Source organism: Bufo gargarizans, chromosome 1, assembly GCF_014858855.1.
Source record: "Bufo gargarizans isolate SCDJY-AF-19 chromosome 1, ASM1485885v1, whole genome shotgun sequence".
In the NCBI taxonomy this organism is placed as follows: Eukaryota; Metazoa; Chordata; class Amphibia; order Anura; family Bufonidae; genus Bufo; species Bufo gargarizans.
In genome coordinates, this window is record NC_058080.1 from 420,092,958 (window position 1) to 420,118,027 (window position 25,070).

Consider the following 25,070-nt stretch of genomic DNA (forward strand, 5'->3'; position numbering starts at 1 on the left):
CATGATGCAAACGAATTGCGCCCGCACGGAATCCGGACCCATTCATTTCAATGGCGCTACGTACATGAGCGTTGGTTTTCACACATCACTTGTGTGTAGAGCGAAAATCGCAGCATGTTCTATATTCTGCGTTTTTCACGCAACGCTGACCACATAGAAGTGAATAGGACTGCGTGAAAATTGCATTGAATCCGCAAGCAAGTGCGGATGCGATGCGTTTTTCACGGATGGTTGCTAAGAGATGTTTGTATACCTTCAGTTTTTTATCACGCGCGTGCAAAACGCATTAAATTGCATTGCACCCGCGCAATAAAAACTGAACTGAACGCAATCACATACAAAACTAAATTAACTTATTTGCAAAATCACACATTTTTCACTGAACGCATTCCCAATGCATCGGGACCTAATCCGCTCACACTCGTCTGAAAGGGGCCTAAGACCACCCTCAAACATAGTTTTTTTTTTCTGTGACTAAAAAATTGTCTAATTGATGCACATGATTTTCTGCAAGCCCCATTCAAATAAATAGGACAGTTGTAGAAAATTTTTGCAACAAATCTGCCACTTGTGTATTCATACTAAAGCCCAATTCACTCTAAATTTGGGGCATTTGATGCATACTTTTTTTTTCTAAAATAAAACGATAAAAGTATGATACAATTCTCTTGTCGCGCATTTGGAACTCACTTTTTGGTAGCCAAATGCAAGATTGATAAAAATCACTTTATGTGTCTATACCATAGTTGACATACAGTGGATATAAAAAGTCTACACACCCCTGTTAAAATGTCAGGTTTCTGTGATGTAAAAAAATGAGACAAAGATAAATCATTTCAGAACTTTTTCCACCTTTATTGTGACCTATAAACTGTACCACTCAATTGAATAACAAACTGAAATCTTTTAGGTAGAGGGAAGAAAAAATAAAATATGGTTGCATAAGTGTGCACACCCTTAAACTAATACTTTGTTGAAGCACCTTTCGATTTTATTACAGCACTCACTCTTTTTGGGTATGAGTTTATCAGCATGGCACATTTTGACTTGGCAAGATTTGCCAACTCTTCTTTTCAAAAACACTCCAAATCTGTCAGATTGCGAGGGCATCTCCTGTGAAAAGCCCTCTTCAGATCACCCCACAGATTTTCAATCAAATTCAGGTCTGGGCTCTGGCTGGGCCACTCCAAAACCTTAATCTTCTTCTGGTGAATCCATTGTTAATTAGGATGTATGCTCTGGGTCGTTGTCATGCTGAAAAATGAAGTTCCTCTTCATGTTCAGCTTTCTAGCAGAAGCCTGTAGGTTTTGTGCCAATATTGACTGGTATTTGGAACAGTTCAGAATGCCCTCTAGCTTAACTAAGGCCCCCGTTCCAGCTGAAGAAAAACAGCCCCTTGGCATGATGCTGCCACCACCATGCTTCACTGTGCGTATGGTGTTCTTTTTGTGATGTGCAGTGTTGTTTTGGCGCCATATCTTTTGGAATGATGGCCAAAAAGTTCAACCTTGGTTTCATCAGACCATAACACCTTTTCCCATGCTTTTGGGAAACTTCAGGTGTGTCTTTGCAAAATGTAGCCTGGCTTGGATGTTTTTCTTCATAAGAAATGGCTTTCATCTTGCCACTCTACCCAGGGCTGGCTCCAGGTTCATGTGGGCCCTTGGGCGATAAATCCCAGTGGGCCCCCATGAGGCATTTTTTTACATTGACATGTCCCCCTGTGGCTCCCACACGGAATAATGACCCCCAGTGGCCCCTATACAGTATAATGACTACTAGTGGCCCTTCACACAGTATAATGACTACTAGTGGCCCTTCACACAGTATAATGAACCCCCAATTCCCCCCCCCACTGTATTATGACCACCTGTGGCCCTGCATTCAGAATAATAACCCCCAGTCGCCCCCATTCAGAATAATGACCCCCAGTAGCCCCCACACTGGGGGAATACTGTATGGAGGGGGCTCTGGGGGTCATTATACTAAATGGGGGACACTGGGGGTCATTATACTATGTAAAGGGCCCTCACAGTATAATGACCCCACAGTGACCCTCCATTCAGAATAATGACCCCCAATCGCCCCCACACTGGGGGTTATACTGTATGGAGGGGGCACGAGGGGTTATTATATTTAATGGGGGCTCTGGTGGTCATTATGCTAAATAGAGGGTCAATGGGGATCATTATACTAAATGGGGGGCACTGGGAGTCATTATACTGTGTAAGGGGCCCTCACAGTGTGATGAATGACCCCCCAGTGGCCCCCTCACATACCTATCATTGCAGGGGAGCTGGCGGTCCTGTCCATCACTAACCGCAGCTCCCTGCGCTCCTTCTTTCCGGCGGCCCGCTGCAGCAGTGAGCCAGGCCTGGAGGAGAGAAGGAGATGTGCAGTGATGTAGCTAGAACTGACTGGGCCCAACAGCAAATTTTAGTACGCCCCCCTCCCCCCAATGTGTGTTCACATCACGTTTTTCCTATCGGTTTGATGTATACAAATGTGCAAACGTATCCGTTCTGAACGGATGCAAGCGTTTGCATTATAGGTGCGGATCTGTCTGTGCAGATACCAGACGGATCCGCACCTAAACGCAGGTGTGAAAGTAGCCTTAGGCGTATTTCTGACACAGATTGTGGCACAAAGGTCCTTAGCACTGCAATCTGTATCTTTTCCCGCTCATGCCAGGTCTAAAAAAGGATGGCGTGGGCATGGAAGGGGATACAGTTATGGCCATGCAGTTATTGGATACCACCGCCATATAGTGATAACACCGCCATACAATGATAAAACCACCATACAGTGACCGGATAAAAGGGTATAAGAGGGCACAGTACAGGGAATGACTATGGGGGCACAGTACAGGGCACAGTACAGGGAATGACTATGTGGGCACAGTACGGGGTGGGGGGCACAGTCACATGACCCTGTGACGTTAGAAGGTCCTTATGGTGAATGCGGTTCAGATGCCACCATAATGAGGGGCAGAGGAGTGAGACAGGGGCCCTGGGTGGACAGGAGGGGTGGACACAGCAAGTAGGGGGAAGGGGCTCTGAGGGGGATTCATACAAGAAGTAGGGGAAGGAGGTCTGTGCAGGGCAGCAACATGAGATAGGGGGGTGAAACAGGAGCTCTGGATACATGAGGGAGGAAAGGAGACAGCAGGGGCCCCATGAGGATGAGATAGGACAGAATATGGGGGGGGGGCAGGTATCATGGAGGCAAACTGCTTAATGAAACAGTAATACAACTAAATAGAATGAAGCAGCAGCAGATCGGAGAGTCCCCCCCTTCTGTCCCACAGACAAGAGACAGTCACAGTGCAGACAAGAGACAGTCACAGTGCAGACTCACTCACAGCTCCAGCCCTCCGGTCTCTCTCCTCAGGCAGCGTGTGTCCTGTGTAGAGGGGGCGTGTCTGAGTCTCTGCAGCTCAGGGGGCGTGTCTGAGTCTCTGCAGCTCAGAGGGCCCCACCAAAGGGGTACTGCGTAAGGGAAATGACAGCAGTGAGAGCTCCCATCTGTATTGATGGAAGTGCTCATAGCAGCTCAGTGGGCCCCCCCCAGGAGCATTGGGCCCCGGCACTTGCCCGGGGATGCCGGGTTATGACGCCGGCCCTGACTCTACCCCATAGCCCAGACAAATGAAGAGTACAGGAGATTGTTGTCACATGTACCACACAGCCAGTACTTGCCAGATATTCCTGCAGCTCCTTTAATGTTGCTGTAGGCCTCTTGGTCGCCTCCCAGACCAGTTTTCTTCTCCTCTTTTCATCAATTTTGGAGGGACGTCCAGTTCTTGGTAATGTCACTGCTGTGCCATATTTTCTCCACTTGATGATGACTGTCTTCACTGTGTTCCATGGTATATCTAATGCCTTGGAAATTCTTTTGTACTCTTCTCCTGACTGATGCCTTTTAACAATGAGATCCCTCTGATGCTTTGGAAGCTCTCTGTGGACCATGGCTTTTGCTGTAGGATGCGACTAAGAAAATTTCAGGAAAGACCAACTAGAGCAGCTGAACTTTATTTGGGGTTAATCAGTGGCATTTTAAATGATGGCAGGTGTATGATGACTCCTATTTAACATGATTTTGAATGTGATTGCTTAATTCTGAACACAGCTACATCCTCAGTTATAAGAGGGTGTGCACACTTATGCAACCACATTATTATTATTTTTTTTGTTTGTTTTCTTCCCTCCACCTAAAAGATTTTAGTTTGTTTTTCAATTGAGTGGTACAGTTTATAGTTCACATTAAAGGTGGAAAAAGTTCTGAAATTATTTATCTTTGTCTAATTTTTTTTACAGTACATAAACCTGACATTTTAACAGAGGTGTGTAGACTTTTTATATCCACTGTATAAGGGTGAGTTCACATCACTGTTATGGATTCCGTTATAAAGAAATCCATAAGACGGAAGTCAAAACGCAACCCATTAAGAGGCATTCCGTTTTTATCCTTCATAATATAAGTCTATCGGCAGCATAATGGATCCATCATGGAGTTCAGTCCTGCATAACAGAAACTAGGATGGATCTGCTATGCTGCCCATAGACTTCTATTATGACAGAATGCAAAACGGAAGCTTTTAAAAGGCATTTTGTTTTGCTTTCTGTCATAATAGAAGTCTATAGGTAATCATAACAGATCCATCTGGTTTCCGTTATGCAGAACGGAAAAAAAGGTCCTGTCAACAGGCTTCTGGCTTAAAGGCTTCCGTTTTTACTTCCTTCTTATGAAATCCGTTATTTTCTGTTATAACCATGTTATAATGGAAAACAATAACGTAATCCATAACGGTGATGTGAAATCACCCTAATTAGGATGTAAAAACTGACAACAAATCGCATAACTGTGCTGCGAAAATGCATTGCTGACAAAACAACATTTTAATAAATGTATTTCAATATTTTGTGATTTATAAGCATTTCTGTTTTGCTAGTTTAATTGGTTAAGTAGACTGAGCTTAGAGCACGATATAACAACCATAAAAATAAATCAAAAATGTATTGCTGTCAAGAAAATAAGTGTAAACTTAATGGCTGGTAATAAATTAGTTTCAAAATTGAATGTGCAAATTATCCCAGCTAATTTTCTAACTCAGGAACACAAGTATTTTGATAAAAAGGTGTTCATTCACCTTGCAAATGGTCTATCGCCTCACTTTATTATCATTCCCAACTTAAAGCTTCCAAATTATTACATTGTGCATGAACAAGTGATGATAAATTATTGCATGTGAATAATACATTTATTGAAATGCAACATTGACTGCATTTCACATAGAAAAATGCTGGACAAAATACATTACTCCATTTACTAATGTAAAAGACTATGGGGGAGATTTATCAAACTGGTGTAAAGTAGAACTGGCTTAGTTGTCCATAGCAACCAATCAGATTCCACCTTTCATTTTTCACCACTCCTCTGGAAAATGAAAGGTGGAATCTGATTGGTTTCTATGGGCAATAAGCCAGTTCTACTTTACATCAGTTTGATAAATCTTCCCCTATATTACATTCCATACTATGTGTAATGGAGGGAGGGACTAGAACAGTTCGAAAGAAAAGGTGTAGAGTAAAAAAAATATACAAAAACCTCTCAATTGTATGTATACTAATGCCAGAAACCTAACTAATAAAACAGGTAAACTGCAATTAGTGAAGTGTGAGGAGGACTATGACCTAGACATGGTTGGATGATAGCTATGACTGGGCGGTTAAAGTTCAGGGTTATAGTCTGTTTAGAAAGGATCGTCAAAACAGTAAAGTCCTGTCTAAAGCCCACAGTCTGAGAAGATATAAGTGAGGGACATGAACATGTGTGTTTACTGTGGATAGAAATACATGAAGGCAAAAACAATAATAAAATACTGATAGGAGTTTGTTAGGCGAGATAGGCGAGGCGGCAAATCATAATGAGGTCAATATTATAGGGGACTTCAACTACCCAGATATAGACTGGGAAACTGAAAGCTATAAATCTCAAACAGGAAACAGGTTCTTGGCAATAACCAAAGTTCAGGACCCGTTTAGAGGGCCCGCCATACTAGGCTTGGTATTAACCAACAGACATGACAGAACAACAGATGTGCAGGTTGTGGGACACATGGAAAACAGTTATCATAAAATAATAACCTTCCAATTGTCATTCAAAAGGATATTTTGTTGGGGAGGCATAAAAATGCTGACCTTTGTAAAAGCAAAATTTGATCAACTTATTGAGGCCATTAGCCAAACTAAGTGGGATAATGTCCTAGAAAATAAAAATACTGGCAAAAAATTGAATATTTTTAAAAGCATTCTAAATTTTCATTGCGAGAGGTGCATACTTTATGGGAATAAAAGGGTTGGTAAAACTGACATGTTCCCTTCATTCTTTGGGTAAGTACGATTACAGCAGTACCATATTTACTGGTATCTAGTGTTTTTTTTTTTCATTTTATATATTTTTTTAAAACTCTGAAAAAAAATTTTTTTGTTTTGCTGACTTTGCCAAATTATTGCTTATTCTGCATCCCACAATTACTTTTTTATATTTATCTATGGAGCTTTATGAGGGCTCATTTTTTTAGGGAAATCTGTAGCTTTCAGTGATACCATTTTCGAGTGTACATTCATTTTTTGGGGATGTGAAATGACAAAAAAGGCATATCAGCCAATTATTTTTGTTTTGTTATGGCGTTCACCATACTGGATAAATTAATTTATATTTTAATAGTATGGTCATTATGGGATGTGGCTGTGCAAATTATCCTTATTTTCTCGTTGTTTATTTTTTACTATTATCGGTAAAGAGAGTAATTAGATTTTTTATACTTATATTAAAGGGGTTGTGTAACTTCGGCAAGTGACATTTATCATGTAAAGAAAGATAATACAAGGCACTTACTAATGTATTGTAATATATTGCTTCCATTGCTGGCTTCCATATTGCTTCCTTTGCTGGCTTGATTCATTTTTCCATCACATTATACACTGCCCAATTCCATGGTTACAACCACCCTGCAATCCAGCACCTGTTGCCATGCTTTCATACTATAGGAAAAAGTACCAGCCTCTCTGGTGGTCGGAACCATAGGAGTGCACAAAGGCCACCGTTTTTTCGTATAGTGTGTAAGCACGGCCACCAACACTAAAAAGAATGGTGGTCGTAACCATAAAAAATGAGTGTAGCTAGAAATGGAAGCAATATGAATAATAACTATACATTAGTAAGGCTACATGCACACCAGTGAAAGTCTATGGGGCTATTCACATGGCCGTTCTTTTTATGGCCAGTGAATAGCAGCAGTCCAAAATTAGGACATGTCCTATTTTTGGCCATTTTCACAGCCAGACGGACCCCATTGAAATCAATAGTACAGTTTTTTAAGGGCGATTAGGGCGATTGACAGGAGTGCACCCGTCTAACGGCCATTAAAAATGGGTACACAGGCCATTTAGGGGGTTAAATAAAAAAATCACGTCATTAGCTTGCTCGCAATGCGGCAGTCTCTTCTCTCTTCATTGAGCAGGACCTGCTGAAGGACCTGCGATCTGCATGGTGACGTAACCACGTGGGAGCGCGCAGTGACGTCATCGCGCACCTTCGCCAGGTCCCGTTCTGTGAAGGGAGAAGAGACTGCTGCACCGCGAGCAAGTGGAAAAAGGGGAGTTTTGTTTGTTGTTTTTTTTTGGGGGGGGGCTGCAGGACACTATGGGGGCATTATATAAACCATGGGGGACATTATAAAGCTGGGGGCCCTAAAAAAAAAAAAAAAACACTATGGGAGACATTATTTAAGATGGGGCCCTACATTGGGGGCATTATTAAAGGTAGGGGCTGTTAAAAAAAATCATATACACTGTGGGGGACATTTATTTAGCTGGGGGCATTATAAAAGCTGGGGACACTATAAAATATTATATACACTGTATGGGGGACATTATTTTAGCTGGGTGCCTACCGTCCTGTGGGTGTTCTCAAAAGGGTGGGTCAAATTCATAAATTTTTCATGTCAGTTTTTAACTGACATGAAAAACTGATGAAAAATGGACATTTAAAACGGACACACGGACAGAAAATGGATGCACACACTGATGCAAAATTGCCATGAAAAACTGACTGTGTGTGTGTTTTTAACTGATGTTTTTTCTCACTGTCGTGTGCATGAGGCCTAAGTGGCTTGTATTAACTTTCTCTACATGACAAATGCCATTTGCTGAAGTGAGACAACCCCTTTAAGTCCTCTTAGAGGACTTGAACATGTGATCATTAGATCTCTTGAATTACCATTGCAGCCTATCTGGCATACAATACGTTCCATAGCAACTACTGCTGTGGTATCATAAAAAGACCAAAAACACTGATATATTATAATAATAGATTTTATTAGATGACATCATAAAAGACAACATATAAATAAATAGTTAAATGTATGAATGATAAATAGCAGCAATGCAGTTAACGCTGCGAATCTGCTGCTCCCCAGTAGGTACACAAGATAACAATCCCCCCTTAGAAATGCTCATTATGGCTTGACAGCAACTTGCATGAAAAGACCAGAGGAGGGAGTGTATTACAAATAATACAGGTAAAAAATGGTGCAGGAGGGAGTGTATTACAAATAATACAGGTAAAAAATGGTGCAGTTAAAAACCACATAAGTTACAAAGGCCAAAGAAGGGTGACAGGGATAATAGCATAGAAGACCAATTGCATAATGTGACCCATATATAGCCTAATAACAACAAATACCAGATCAATACCTGATGGAGTGTGGTAGGGGAAGAGACCTTGGACCTCTAGGGAGCGCACCCCGACACGCGTTTCGCTCCACTTTATCAAGTGTCTTATCTCTTCAAGGAACAACTTATGTTCCTGCGCCAATTAATAGACCTTCGCCCGTAAGTAAATTATAAACTATGACGACTAGAGATGGCCTTGCGGTTCGCCCGATGGTCGTTTTGCGGCGAACTTTGCGTGTTCGAGATTCGCCGAACATGCAAACATATGGAGATATTCGCGTCTGCCATATTCTTTTACATTGTAAAGAATTTTGACCCATGATACATCCATCAGGTGGTACAGGACAGCCAATTGAGACGTTTCAGCGCATGGACACACCCCCTACCTTATAAATAAACCCGATCTGGCCGCCATTTTACATTCAGTGTTTTGCCAGTGTAGGGAGAGGTTGCTGTGTGGAGCAGGGACAGGCTGTTAGGGACACCAAACGCTAGCTAATAAGGCCACAAAAGTCCTTAGTCCTTTTAAGCACTGGTATAGGTGTGCTATCGATAGGTGTGATACACAGAGGGGTGCAATATACCTATAATATACTTTTATTATGAGTCAAAAACACATAGATCTATATAGTGATCACCTGGTAGTCAGAGACCTAGGGGCTTACTAGGGCCATTTTCATATAGGGTAAGGTTCAGGACAGGGTCGCTCTTATCAGGGCGAGTGGTCTGTGGTTAGGCTATCAGGGCCAGAATAGCACTCCCCTGAAGGGCAATATCAGGGACAGTTCTTTGCCCACCCTGTCCTTCAATACCACATCATCATCTAACCCAGGAATAGATGGTTTTTGCTTTCCCTCCGTTATTCATGGATGTGCACTGGAACCCCCCGGATTGTGGTAGGACATATGGTTTCTGATTTGGTGCCGCCAAGCACCTAGTGCCGCCAAGCACTTGTTATTGCCTACCACATCTATGCTTTTTTTGCTTAACTTTAATAATTTTATTTATTTTCATTTTGAGGGATATCTTTTCTATTCACATGTACGCAAAATGGGTCCGCATCCGTTCCGCAATTTTGCGGAACAGGTGCAGACCCATTCATTTTCAATGGGGCCGGAATGTGCTGTCCGCATCCGCATTTGCGGATTCACAGTTACGCATCCGTACTTCTGTTTCTGCAAAAAAATAGAACATGTCCTATTCTTGTCCGCAATTTCAGACAAGATTAAGCATTTTCTTTTATAGTGCCGCGATGTGCGGTCCACAAATTGCGGAATGCACATTGCCGATGTCTGTGTTTTGCGGATCCACAAAACATTTGCGGAGGTGTGAATGGACCCTCATAGTAACATTATTAAAGGTTACATTTTATCTTTATGTACAGTACAGACCAAAAGTTTGGACACGCCTTCTCATTCTAAGAGTTTTCTTTATTTTCATGACTATGAAAATTGTAGATTCACACTGAAGGCATCAAAACTATGAATTAACACATGTGGAATTATATACATAACAAAAAAGTGTGAAACAACTGAAAATATGTCATATTCTAGGTTCTTCAAAGTAGCCACCTTTTGCTTTGATTACTGCTTTGCACACTCTTGGCATTCTCTTGATGAGCTTCAAGAGGTAGTCACCTGAAATGGTCTTCCAACAGTCTTGAAGGAGTTCCCAGAGATGCTTAGCACTTGTTGGCCCTTTTGCCTTCACTCTGCGGTCCAACTCACCCCAAACCATCTCGATTGGGTTCAGGTCCGGTGACTGTGGAGGCCAGGTCACCTGGCGCAGCACCCCATCACTCTCCTGTGATACTGGTTCAGTATGCCTTCAATTTTGAATAAATCCCCAACAGTGTCACCAGCAAAGCACCCCCACACCATCACACCTCCTCCTCCATGCTTCACGGTGGGAACCAGGCATGTAGAGTCCATCCGTTCACCTTTTCTGCGTCGCACAAAGACACGGTGGTTGGAACCAAAGATCTCAAATTTGGACTCATCAAACCAAAGCACAGATTTCCACTGGTCTAATGTCCATTCCTTGTGTTCTTTAGCCCAAACAAGTCTCTTCTGCTTGTTGCCTGTCCTTAGCAGTGGTTTCCTAGCAGATATTCTACCATGAAGGCCTGATTCACACAGTCTCCTCTTAACAGTTGTTCTAGAGATGTGTCTGCTGCTAGAACTCTGTGTGGCATTGACCTGGTCTCTAATCTGAACTGCTGTTAACCTGCGATTTCTGAGGCTGGTGACTCGGATGAACTTATCCTCCGCAGCAGAGGTGACTCTTGGTCTTCCTTTCCTGGGGCGGTCCGCATGTGAGCCAGTTTCTTTGTAGCGCTTGATGGTTTTTGTGACTGCACTTGGGGACACTTTCAAAGTTTTCCCAATTTTTCGGACTGACTGACCTTCATTTCTTAAAGTAATGATGGCCACTTGTTTTTCTTTACTTAGCTACTTTTTTCTTGCCATAATACAAATTCTAACAGTCTATTCAGTAGGACTATCAGCTGTGTATCCACCTGACTTCTCCACAATGCAACTGATGGTCCCAACCCCATTTATAAGGCAAGAAATCCCACTTATTAAACTTGACAGGGCACACCTGTGAAGTGAAAACCATTTCAGGTGACTACCTCTTGAAGCTCATCAAGAGAATGCCAAGAGTGTGCAAAGCAGTAATCAAAGCAAAAGGTGGCTACTTTGAAGAACCTAGAATATGACATATTTTCAGTTGTTTCACACTTTTTTGTTATGTATATAATTCCACATGTGTTAATTCATAGTTTTGATGCCTTCAGTGTGAATCTACAATTTTCATAGTCATGAAAATAAAAGAAAACTCTTTAAATGAGAAGGTGTGTCCAAACATTTGGTCTGTACTGTATATTCTAATGGATTGCCTTCCTTGTACAATGTTATAATATACTTTCTATGTTAGAAAGTATATTGTAGTGTATTTGTATTGTGCGGCAGTTGTGTGCGGTTCTGCAGCTATACACCCTTTCCTCAGGGTGTATACCCTGAAACGCATCTGGGTCTGCTGGGACAGTGAACCGTTCCCCAATAACCAGGATTTATCGACAGAAGAAGGATACAGTCCTGTGGATTCTCTCGTATGGACTATTGCCATTGTCTCGAATTAGAGGCAGGATCGTGAGAAGGGTCCGATACTCTACAGCTGCCAAGCCGAGGAGTCACGTGAGACGTCACGTTTTAGACTCCATACCACGTGGGACGCCTTGTAGGGTAAGATCGGCAGAATTTTTGATCTGATTGAAATATCGAGCTGGTGACGATACATGATACATGGTAAGAGATCTCCCTCCATTAATATATCGGATTATCCGAATAAGCTAGAGGATCGAATCTGGACAGTGTGTGGTGTGATACTACCTTACATACTAAGATCTTCCATGTGAATCATTTAGAGCCTTCCATTAGGCTGGAGATAGGAACTGTCATTCCAAGTTCATAAAGTATCTCCTGCGATTATTTACAAATAGAATCGCTCAAAGGAACACTGTGGGAATTGCAATATATTCGAGAATACGATTTTTATGAAACATATGCTTATGAGTATTCACGATTTTCTGGCGATTATTTGAGGTCCTTATTTATTGTTTATATGGTTTTATTTTATGGATGGTTTTTACTGTTTTATGTATTGGCTCCCAATAATTAATATGTAATAAATATGTATTATTGACATATCCACTGAACACTTGCTGCTTTCTTTTCCCAAACGTGGAGTGCCCCTCATTATCTATTGCTTTTTCTATTTTGTTCATACGGTCTGGGTGGACCGAGAGGTGTGCACCCTGATCCATTCGGTTGATAGGTAGAGTCGCTGTTTTGTATTTTCTTCCATTATATATACACAATATACTATACTATACATATACTATACTAGACAATACTATGTATGAACGGTTATTTCTGTCTATGGTGTTGAAGAGTGTGGGATATTATCGCGCGGAACCATAATATCTATATTAATTTAAAAAGTAATAGTCATCCATCATGGGTCTTAATGTAATGTCTATCATTTTGACAGGAAGACTAGTGCTGCATGCTGCGCTATTCTTTCTGTCAAATCTAAAGGAAGTGATGACATAGTCATAGGCCAAGAACAGAGTCTATGACAGCAGTGTGAGAGTAGCCTTCTATTGTTTACATTTATCACTGTTGCTTCCTTGTGGGTTCTTGATTCAAACTTCTTGTCACCAGGGGGTACTTGGCATCAAAAGGTTAACCAAAAGGAACCACTCTAGAGTATCGTGCAATAGGAAATTTGAAAAGGAGCAGACTAATAATCCAATTAAAGGCAGGTTAATGGAATTTTACCGTATATTTTCAGTGTCAGAATTCTTATTCTTAGCAGCAGACTCAATCCAATCGATCCAATAATAATACAGCAAGGACACTGAAGAGAATGTGTTGCGGAATATATAATAATATAACACATTAACATTTAATATAAAAAGTCCTGTCCAAAAAGAACAGAATGTTGTACAACACAGTTTATAAACATGCAACATTTGTAAGGGAAAAAAATGTATATATAATTTGATAATTTATACCTTCAATTGCAAATGGCTTGCCCACTGTCAGCAGCTTGCATTCAGCATCAATAGACACTTCATAGTCCAAAAGTGCTTTGTCCATGATAAAAGCATCTAATGTTTCAGGGTCATTCCTGTGTATAGCACAAGACAACAGTATAAAATGTCATTTACAGTAGCTCCTGTGGAAGTGCTGGTGCTATGTGCAAACAGTAATATGACCATTCATTCTAACCAGCTAGTTTTGCATTATGCGCTGCTACGGACTTCTTCACTGATGTTTTTACTGTTCATTTGCTTCCTAAATGTAAAAATAAGCAAATGCAGAAATAGGGTTTATTAAAAATATCCTACCACTTTGCAGAGTGCATGCAAGTTCTTCTTTTAGCCTTTGGTGTATCTGACATGAATCTCTCACAACACTGCTCCTGTTTCCGATTGCTCACTCTGCTCTTCCCTTCTCTCAGTGTTAGGCCTCATGCACACGGCCGTTGTGCGGGCCCCAATGCACGGGGAACGTCCTTGCGATGGCCGGGACGGATCGAGACCCATTCAACTTGAATGGGTCCGTGATCCGTCCGCAATGCAAAAAAATAGAACATGTTCTATTTTTTTGCGGTGCGGAGGCACAGACAGAAACACCACGGAAGCACTCCGTAGTACTTCAGTGGGGTTCCGTGCCTCCGTTCCGCACTGCAGCTCCTGTTTGCGGGCCACAATACGGTCACGGCCAGGCAACGGTCGTGTGCATGAGCCCTTAGGCCTCATACACATTTCCGTTATTCACTGACGTGTGCTGTGTCTGTTCACATTTCAGTATTTTATATATAAAATCACGGACACATGCACTACTTTAATCCGTTATGTGGACCAAGCACCCCCATAGAAGTCTATGGGTCTGTTAAAATCACGAACATACCACGGCTGGTGTCTGTGGTGCGGCCATTTTTCACTGAACACTGATAGGAGATTCTTTGAAAATTAATTTTCAGCTGAGCAACGTCACTGAATTACAGATAACATACGGATAGTAGAAAACTGACACATGGACCAACCACGGATCCTTCATGGACAACTTTGTGGATGAAACATGTCCTTTTTTTTACGGATGTGTCACTGACACGGAAATGTGTACGAGGCCTTATAGATAACTGCTGGGCGGGAATGAAGTTGCACATGGCAGATCAGAGTCTAAAGAAGGAATAAAGCATCCAAGGAGGACAGCTAAGACAGGCTATAGATAGGGGACACATACACAATGCTGTTTGCAGGGGAACAATCAAATAGACTATGTACAAGTGTACAGTTAAAGAGCACCTGCGCCTGGTTTTTAGATGAGTTGAGAAAAGAAGAGGCGGATGCAGGACTTAACAGTGAATTTAATTCATCCAAATGACTTACTTGTTCTTATTAAGCAGACCTGAGGTACTGCACTTAGGTGGGAAGGAGGGAAGGGTAAAGCACAGCACTTTGATTCTGCTCACACTGTTGGCAGGACAACCCACAGTATGGATACTCTTCTGTGTGACCTCAGTGCCTGGCAATTGCAATTGATGCAGCGGCTCATCTCCTGCTAGGCTTGGCTGGGCCACATTCCAATTCTTCGTGTGCCCACTGTGAGATTTGCTGACTACACCCATCTACAGCTTTCATGGATTGCTCCTTACACCCTTACACACCCTTGGCCGACTCTGCACAAGTAGTAGAGGAATTACACAATCCTCAGCATCAGTAAAAAGGTGACCATTCATGAGCTACAGATGGAGAAATCAGTCTAGGAATAAAGCTGTGCTGATACATGGCAGCTAGTGAAGCAGACGCATCCTGGATACACTAACATTTATATGCAGTATGTACTACTGGGATGGAAATACACTCATGAGAGATGTTAAGTTATTAGCATGCAGCAAACTGAATTTCTCAGTGGTTCTAAAACTGAATAAAGAGTGCAGTCTAAAATGTTGTGTTTTTTTATTATTTTTTACTTAAGGTAACTGGAAACATATATAAATATTTTTTCAGTGTTAAAGGTGTCCATAGTCCATATAAAAATAAACAGATGTCAATGTCAATGTCAAGCTCAAAGGAGTCTAGAAAGCTTAGGTGTTCCAGCAAGTCACCATCTCTCACCTCTATTTTCCCAGTCATCATTGAATAACTATGTGTTTATCATCCCTGCACATAATACTGCCACGATACTAAAGACCTCATGACTTTCCTCGTTCAATCTGAGGTTCTGTCTAGTCATTGAGAACTACCATAACATAATGTATATAGTCCAATAAAATGGCCAATAAAAAAAGAGAAAACCTGCTATGTATATTAGCTGTGCTCCATGCTCTTATGCTCTTATCAGAATGAAGGGCTCCGGTTCACATCCTAGCAATATGACATTACTTTACAACATGGAAAAGCACCTTTTATAAGTGTCCTTTATGAATCTAAAGGCATATTACAAAGTGTGAGCACATGAAGCAGCGTAGAGGTTGGTCATCTTTTGGTGTTTTTTTTTTTTACGAACCTTCTTCCTAAGGATACTTACCTGCTCCCCAATGCTGGTTCCACATTGTGAATATCCACTTTGACGCCACTGCAGCCAATGACTGACATTAGTGGTGTCCTGCCCACACACCCCTGCGTCATGTGACCAAATGACATGAGCTAGGACCTAGCATCGGGGAGCAAAGTCTGGCCAGAAATGGGGTTTGCCAAAGAACTTCCAAAAGGTGACAAACTCCTTTAACATTTTATATTCACAGAGGCTAGAAAAAAAAATTGAGGAATGGGCAGGAAACTTGTAGAGCCAAGCTTGACCGAGTGATTGGCTGCTTTAACCAAACTCACTGGAAAAAAGACTTTCCCTTGCAGCCACTTGCAGACACGTAGTCTAAGAGAGTGGTGAGGGTTCAGTCATTCTTAATACATAAAAGAGGCCAAAGGCTACTCCACCAAGAAAAAAAGTGAAATGCACAAAGGAGCTTCATGCTACACCTCCGGCCACTCGATAGGACAAGCCTGTTGCTGTTCTGCAAATTCAATACCCAAACCTCCATTATAAGGACACTGCTAGGATGACTTATTCTTTTCTTAATCATTATGGTGGAGATTTATCAAATTGGTGTAAAGTAGATCTGGCTTAGTTCCCCTTAGCAACCAATCAGATTCCACCTTTCATTTTCCAAAGGAGCTGTGAAAAATCAAAGGTGGAATCCGATTGCTTGCTACGGGCAACTCCTTTAGACCAGTTTTTAAAATTCTCCCCCCGTATCCCTCAGATGTGTTGTAGCTTGCACTAAACAGGTGTAAAGTAATTGCAAGGCTTTAAAAGAGAGAAAACCACAATAAGCCTACAGAGAGCAAGAAGCAGTAAAATAAAAGAGATGTCAATTACTTCAGAAATGTGACTCCTTCAGATGTGGATGGGGTGTTGTATCTTCTCATGTATTCATGCATCTCTGGAAAGCTCTTCTTTACATAGTCTTCAGCACTGCTCTCTTTTACTGTGCCAAAGCGGAACCCTTGGGAGGGATGATGAAGCTATAAAACACGGATGATATTGTTATCGCCTTATTATAGAATAATCAGAGATGGCATTTTCTTTTTGTTACATAAATGATAATTGAAGATGAAATGACATTTGAAAGACTACAGATGCGTACAAGAAATAAATTCAAAGCACGTCCCCAAACTTGTATAAAAACATTGAAAGCACCAACATAACACATATCACAGACTACAACTGCTCAAACATTTATATTTCAATGTATTCAGTAACGGAGCTGAACATGCAATTTGCTATTTACCAAGTGTGATATTGTAAAAGTAAGCTGTGTAGTAACAGAATGGATGAGCTGGTTTCAATGGGGATGCTATTTATTATCTGAAAAGTCATCTGATTTGTGGCACTAACTGTATATAACAAGTCATCCATGAGATGTAGCAGGGCTCAGCGCGTCATCTGGTACTAAGACCTCATGCATACGGCCGTTGTGCGGCTGTTCCGCACATTGGGGACCGCAGTTTGCGGTTCCCAATGCACGGGCAACGTCCATGTGCCGGCTGGAACGGATCGAAACCCATTCAAGTTGAAAGGGTCCGTGATCCGTCCGCACCGCAAAAAAATAGAACATGCTCTATTATTTTGCGGTGTGGAGGCACGGATAAAAACACCACGGAATCACTCCGTAGTACTTCAGTGGGGTTCCGTGCCTCCGTTCTGCACCGCAGCTCTGTGTGCATGAGGCCTAAGTTTAATGATAATAAGATGTGTTACACTGCATATGTTTTCTTCGAGAACTGCAGCTACAGTAAATCTTTTTAAAAAGGATTCTCTAGCCCCTGTAAAATACTGCAATGACATCAAGGGCTGATGGGGAACCCCGCTGACAATTGCCTGAGTTGTCGCAGAAGTTTATATATTTAGTCTAGGATTTCAATACTAACTTATACTAACTTTTAATAAAACACATAGAAGTGCTACTTTAACCAAAACAAGCAATTGTGAAAAATGGGGGTGTAAACTATATGAATTAATCAAGCAACTATCCAAACACCTTTTATTGATAGCTGTTAAAACTATTTGGGTCTTTTATCAAACTAGTGTAAAGTAGAACTGGCTTAGTTGCCCATAGCAACCAATTAGATTCCACCTTTCATTTTCCAAAGGAGCTGTGAAAAATGAAAGGCAGAATCTTATTGGTTGCTATGGGCAACTAGGCCAGTTCTATAGTACTTTACACCAGTTTGATAAATGACCCTATAGATGTTAAAACCATACAGAAAAAAAAGGAAAGGCCCATTCGCCGAACTTCGACAAGAAATATGATTCTTTATGAATGAATCACAAATTGAGATGCATCAGGTACTTGGGGTATAAAAAGTCTACACACCCCTGTTAAAATGTCAGGTTTCTGTGATGTAAAAAAATTTGACAAAAATAAATAATTTCAGAACTTTTTCCACCTTTAATGTGACCTATAAACTGTACAGCTCAAAAACAAACTGAAATCTTTTAGGTAGAGGAAAGAAAAAATATAAAAATAAAATAATATGATTGCATAAGTGTGCAGACCCTTAAACTAATACTTTGTTGAAGCACCTTTTGATTGTATTACAGCACTCTTTTTGGGTCTATCAGCATGGTACATTCTGACTTGGCAAGATTTGCCCACTCTTCTTTGCAAAAAACACTCCAAATCTGTCAGATTGCGAGGGCATCTCCTGTGCACAGCCCTCTTCAGATCCCCCCACAGATTTTCAATCAGATTCAGGTCTGGGCTCTGGCTGGGCCATTCCAAAACTTTAATCTTCTTCTGGTGAAGCCATTCCTTTGTTGATTTGGATGTATGCTTTGGGTCGTTGTCATGCTGAAAGATGAAGTTCCTCTTCATGTTCAGCTTTCTAGCAGAAGCCTGAAGGTTTTGTGCCAATATTGACTGGTATTTGGAACTGTTAATAATTCCCTCTAGCTTAACTAAGGCCCCAGTTCCAGCTGAAGAAAAACAGCCCCTTGGCATCATGCTGCCACCACCATGCTTCACTGTAGGTATGGTGTTCTTTTGGTGATGTGCAGTGTTGTTTTGTTTTTCAGCTCCTTTAATGTTGCTGTAGGCCTCTTGGTAGCCTCCCAGACAAGTTTTCTCCCCCTTTTTTTTAAAATCAATTTTGGAGGGACGTCCAGTTCTTGGTAATGTCACTGTTGTGTCATATTTTCTCCACTTGATGATGACTGTCTTCACTGTGTTCCATGGTATATCTAATGCCTTGGAAATTCTTTTGTACCCTTCTCCTGACTGATACCTTTTAACAATGAGATCCCTCTGATGCTTTGGAAGCTCTCTGTGGACCATGGCTTTTGCTGTGGGATGTGACTAAGAAAATTTCAGGAAAGACCAACTAGAGCAGCTGAACTTTATTTGGGGTTAATCAGAGGCACTTTAAGTGATGGCAGGTGTATACTGACTCCTATTTAACATGATTGTGAATGTGATTGCTTAATTCTGAACACAGCTACATCCCCAGTTATAAGAGGGTGTGCACACTTATGCAACCATATTATTTTCATTTTTTTTGTTTTCTTCCCTTTACCTAAAAGATTTCAGTTTGTTTTTCAATTGAGTGGTACAGTTTATATGTCACATCAAAGGTGGAAAAAGTTCTGAAATTTTTTATCTTTGTCTCATTTTCTTACAGCACATAAACCTGACATTTTAACATGGGTTTGTATACTTTTTATATCCACTGTATATCCAGGCCACTCTCAGTGTGAAGGCTTGAAGTTTAACATCAGAGAGATTGCAGGGAGAGTGTATCGCTATGTGCATTACGTTGTAGTGCACCCACACTCATAGTTAATCCATTCTGTAGGTGCTGTGCTGTCAGTATTACAGGTGTAATTTATCGCTGTCTACATAACTGCGCAGTGCACCAAGATTCATAGCTAATTACTTCTGTTAAAAAAAAAGAAAAACATACAGGACCCTTCAGTAAAGCCAAAAACCCATGCATGCCCCTGCAGGAGCTGTGTCCAAATGGTTCCTTTTTGGAACAAGAGGAAATGGAGGCAGCGGAAAAAAGTAGTGGAGAAAAAACACGTTCTTTTAATGCATGTTGTGGCAGTCCAAGCACATGCTTTTTAATACCTTCAGTTAGCTGTAGATTTACTGTGCATCAGTATTAAAGGTCATTGTTACCATCAGGTATAATTTATCATTGTGGGCTTAAAGGGGTTATCCAAAAGTACAAATACTCCCCCCTCCCTAATGCCCAGACCCCGCATAGAGACGATATTTACCCGGTGCCAAGCACCCGCGTCCCTCCGGATTTGGCCACAGGGAGGTGCAGCCAATACAAAGTGACGATAGGGAGCCTTGTCGCCATTACGGCCTGCTATTGGCTGCTCCCCCTCATCACCTTTTTGATCTGAGGGACAGACAGATACACCCGTAGCCATGCAGGGATTTGAAGGGACGCGGATGCTGGGGAACAGGTGAGTATCGTCTATAGGATCGGTCCGGGCATTGTGCGGTGTATTTGCACTATTGGATAACCTCTTTATCCGTGCAGTGCTCCAAGATTAAAGTAGTGGCCCCATGATAGAGTGGGGAGAATGGCTGCAGCAGTGGCAGAAACAGTGCCAATAGTGGCCCCATGATAGAGTGGGGAGGGTGAAAGCAATGGCTGTACCTGTGACAATAGCAGTCCCATGACAAAAAGGGGAAGGTGGCAGCAGTAGTGGCAGTACTAGTGACAGTAGTGGCCCCAAGACAGGGAGGGGATGGTTGCAGCAGCAGTGGCAGTAAGGGCTCATGCACATGACCGTATGTATTTTGCGCTACACAAAAAACGGATCAGCAAAAAATACAGATGACGTCCGTGTGCATTCCGTATTTTGTGGAACAGAAGAGCTGGACCCTAATAGAACAGTCTTATCCTTGTCCGTTATGCGGACAACAATAGGACATGTTCTATTTTTTTGCGAAACAGACATACGGACAAGGAATGCACACGTAGTAACTTCAGTTTTTTTTTTTAAATGAATGGTTTGGCATACGGTCCACAAAAGAAAAATGGAATGGACACAGAAAGGACAATAGTGGCACCATAACAGAGTGCGGAAGGGGGCAGCATCAGTGGCAGTAAGGCTGTGTTCACATCACTGTTTATTTTTCCGTTCTTCTGATCCGTCAGAACAGAAAACTAAAAAAAAAGTAAGCCTGTATTTTGAGCATCCATAAAGCCTCTTTCAGACGGTCAGTATTTGATAAGTAATCGTAAGCCAAAACCAGGAGTAGGTCCAAAACAGAGATAAAATGTAATAGAAATATTTGCATCTGTTCTGGAGCCACTGTTGTTTTTGCCTTACTGGTCAATACTGATCAAATACTTATGAAAATTACTGACCGTCTGAAAGAGGCCTCATGCTCAATTTACATCCATTTTGACCATTTACGTCTGAAATCAGTTTTTTTAACAAGAAAAAAAAAGGCCTGCATGAAGGACTTTAATGGTCTCTTTCACACGGTAGTTTATCAGTATTTTGCATCAGTATTTAATATTTAGCATCAGTATTTAATCAGTATTTGTAAGGCAAAAACAGGAGTGGGTCCAAAAGAGATAGAAAATGTCATGGAAATATTGACAATATTGGCCCCATAACAGAGTGGGGATGGGGGCCAACAGCAGCGGCAGTAATATGGACAATAGTGGCCCCATGACAGAGGGAGGAAGGGGGGCGGCAGCAGTGGCATACAGCACAAAATGGTGGCAGATCACAGTAGTAGCAGAACCCAAAACAGCAGTGTGATAGCAGGGCCCAGTGGCATGCATATTCTTGTAATATGTACAGAATGTAACATGTACAGATACAGCATGGGTAACTGACTTTGGCATTTATATTTGTTTACAGCACTTGCACTTCATTATGGTTGTTGTATTTAGCTGCCATGAATTACTACCATTGTGTCTCCTTTCCAGTGATGTCACCATTTTGCCATCATTGTTTTTTTATTATTTAAAAGATGTCATTTAATAAAGTGTCTAAGTGTATGCAGTCTGGCAATTTTCTATAGGTATTTTTCATCAATATTAAAAGCCCGGGAACCTCTTTAACTATGAATGCTGCAGCAGTTGAAATGTGGCAATATATTAGACCTCCCTTTAATACTGAGACACTGTAATTCTATGTATAAACTAACAAATTAACTAAGATTGTGGCAGAAGTTAAACAAGATGCACATGGCGATATATTAGACCTCCCTTTAATACCAAGGCACAATAATTCTATGTATAAAGTAATTAATTAACTGGGAATGTGGTAGCAGTTAAACGAGATGTACACAGTGATATATTAGACTGCCCTTTAATATTGAGGCATAGAAATTCTATGTACAAACTAACAGATTAACTGGGTTTGTGGCAGCAGTTCAACAAGATGCAGATAGCGATATATTTGACTGCCTTTAAGAAGGAGGAACAGTAAATCTATGTATAAGCTAACAGATTAACTAGGATTGTGGCAGCAGTTCAACAAGATACACACAGCGATATATTCGACCACCCTACAATACTGAGGCACAGTAATTATATGAATAAGCTAACAGATTAACTAGGATTGTGGCAGCTGTTCAACAAGATACACACAGCGATATATTCGACCACCCTACAATACTGAGGCACAGTAATTATATGTATAAGCTAACAGATTAACTAGGATTGTGGCAGCTGTTGAACAAGATACACACAGCGATATATTCGACCACCCTACAATACTGAGGCACAGTAATTTTATGTATAAACTAACAAATTAACTGGGATTGTGGCAGCAGTTGAACAAGATGCACAAAGTGATATATTAGACCGCCCTTTAATAGTGAGGCACAGTAAATCTATGTATACACTAACAAATTAACTGGCATTGTGGCAGCAGTTCAACAAGATGCAAATGGCAATTACACTCAACCTGCACTGTCCCTACTTTCTCCCTATACTCTCCCTACAGTTGCAAACACACTCTCCCTATGAACCCCTGCACTGTGCCTATCCAATATTCTTTTTAAAACTGTTTTCTGCAACACTGTCTCTAGCATAAGTGCTTGTCATGTCTCTCCCTAACCTCAGCTCACAGTGAAGTTGTGAAGACTGCTCGGGTGAGGTTTTTATAGGGCTGTGACATCACAGGGGGTCTGCTGATTAGCTGGCTGCACTGCATTATGGGCCATTTTGCTACTTTCTTTTACTTTGTAACATGTGCAGAAGCAGGGGCGTAACTAGAAGTGACTGGGCCCCACAGCAAATTTTTGTATGGGCCCCCCCCTTCCCCCAGAAAACTACTGATCATTAAACAAAAACAAGCCCTCACATAGACCGAAATATAGAAAAGTAATTTTTTAAAGTAATTAAACCAAATAAAAACCATACAAGTTTAGTATCGTATTGAGCCGCATGAATAAAGACGGCATTTTTAGTGAACGCTGTGATGTGAAAACCTCAAAAATCTTGGCGGAATTGTGTGTGTTTTTTTTTTGTTTTGTTTTTTTAACCCACAAATATATTTTTTTCCTGCTTTCTGATACAAGACATGGTAAACTAATTGGCGGCATTTAAAAAATGCATCTTGTCCCACACAAAATAAGCCCTCATATAACTGTGAATGGAAAAATAAAAAGGTTATGGCTAATGTACAAATGAAAATGGGGCCGGTCTTTAAGGGGTAAAAGGTATCAAACTACAATGTTTTATATTGCTTGCTCTTTTTGAGAGCATCAGGGTTTTTGCACATTTTACATACACAGCTCTGCTACATGCGCACACACACACACAGCTCTGGGTGCCACATTATATATCACTGTGTTGCACATTTTACATACACAGCTCCGCTGTGCACATTATACATTCCTCTGTCTCATACAGCTCTGCTACACACACCACACACACTACTGTGCTGGATTCACACTATACACCTATCTTTGCTGCATTATACACATGAAGCACCCTCAGCTCTGCTACATGCACCCCACACACAGCTGCTCTGGGTAGGCAGACACACACAGCTCTGCTACATACACCACACACACTACTGTTCTGGATTCACACTATACACCTATCTTTGCTGCATTATACACATGAAGCACCCTCAGCTCTGCTACATGCACCCCACACACAGCTGCTCTGGGTAGGCAGACACACACAGCTATGCTACAAGCTCGCTGTACATCTTGTTTGCAGATTTGACTAAATCTGCAATGTGTGAATGATGCCATACACATTATCCCTGCATTAACCCCTAAGTACCCGGAATTGTAAGTGCTAGGGTGCTAACCTCATATGTTCAACAGTTCAAGCCAAAGTCAGGAGCAGATGAGGATCATAAAGGCGCTACCAGTCCACAGCCTGGCTCCTCCCACCCACATGACCGGTCACATGGTCATGACATCATCAAAGGTCCTGTAGCTTAGAAGGATCTGGCATCTACACTGAGCTGCAGGGCGCAGAGCCCCTATGTCTGGTATACTGGGAAATGGGGGTGCAGAGCTGAGGGATCCCCATATGTTTAGCTCTGCAGGGATAGACAGGGCACGCTGCCGGGGGCCGGGCCCCTTGTCAGCCCGGGCCCCGAAGCAGCCGCTTCCCCTGCTTCCCTGGTAGTTACGCCACTGTGCAGAAGCCATTTTAGAAAAAAAAACTATTAGTTACCACAAAGTGCGACAAAGTGCGACTAAATTCAGATTTGGATTCAATTCCACTTTGGATGCTTCGATTTGCTTGACGCTAATCTTAACTTATGTGTTAATCTTTTAGATTAGAATGTACGTTTCCTATATAAATAGGTTTTGTGGTCGTGTCTTCAACTGCAGTTTCTCCTTTCGAAAGAATTACAGTTTGTGCAGACTACTACACTGCACATTCATCAAAACCAATTGTACTAAAGGCTGAGAGTAAGGCTACTTTCACATTAGCGGCAGCCTTCTCTGGCAGGCTGTTCCGGCAGGGGGAACAGCCTGCCTAATCCGTGCTGCCACTAGTGCACGTGTGCCGTCTAAAGTCCGCTCCGGCCCCATTCACTATATCGTTGTTTTATTCCGGCATGTTTACCGTGCTGCAGACAGACCTCTGGCCCGCCCCCATTATATTTAATGGGGCCGGAGCGGACTTCCAGCGGCACGTGTGCACTAGCGCCAGCATGGAAAAGGCTGCCGCTAATGTGAAACTAGCCTATGACTGTTAAAAACAGGGTAACCAAGGATAAGCATAAAGAAAAAAGCAAAGAACA

General features: G+C 41.7%; 1 protein-coding gene across 1 annotated transcript in view; it reads right to left on the minus strand.

Annotated features, from left to right (window-relative positions):
- Positions 1-25,070, minus strand: part of GRIN3A (glutamate ionotropic receptor NMDA type subunit 3A) — a 255,993-nt gene that overhangs the window by 163,564 nt on the left and 67,359 nt on the right. The window contains exons 3-4 of the mRNA XM_044279586.1: positions 16,692-16,837; positions 13,319-13,434 (exon numbers count right to left, since the gene is read on the minus strand). Of these exons, the coding sequence (XP_044135521.1) occupies positions 13,319-13,434; positions 16,692-16,837 (262 nt within the window). The remainder of the gene's footprint in view (positions 1-13,318; positions 13,435-16,691; positions 16,838-25,070) is intronic.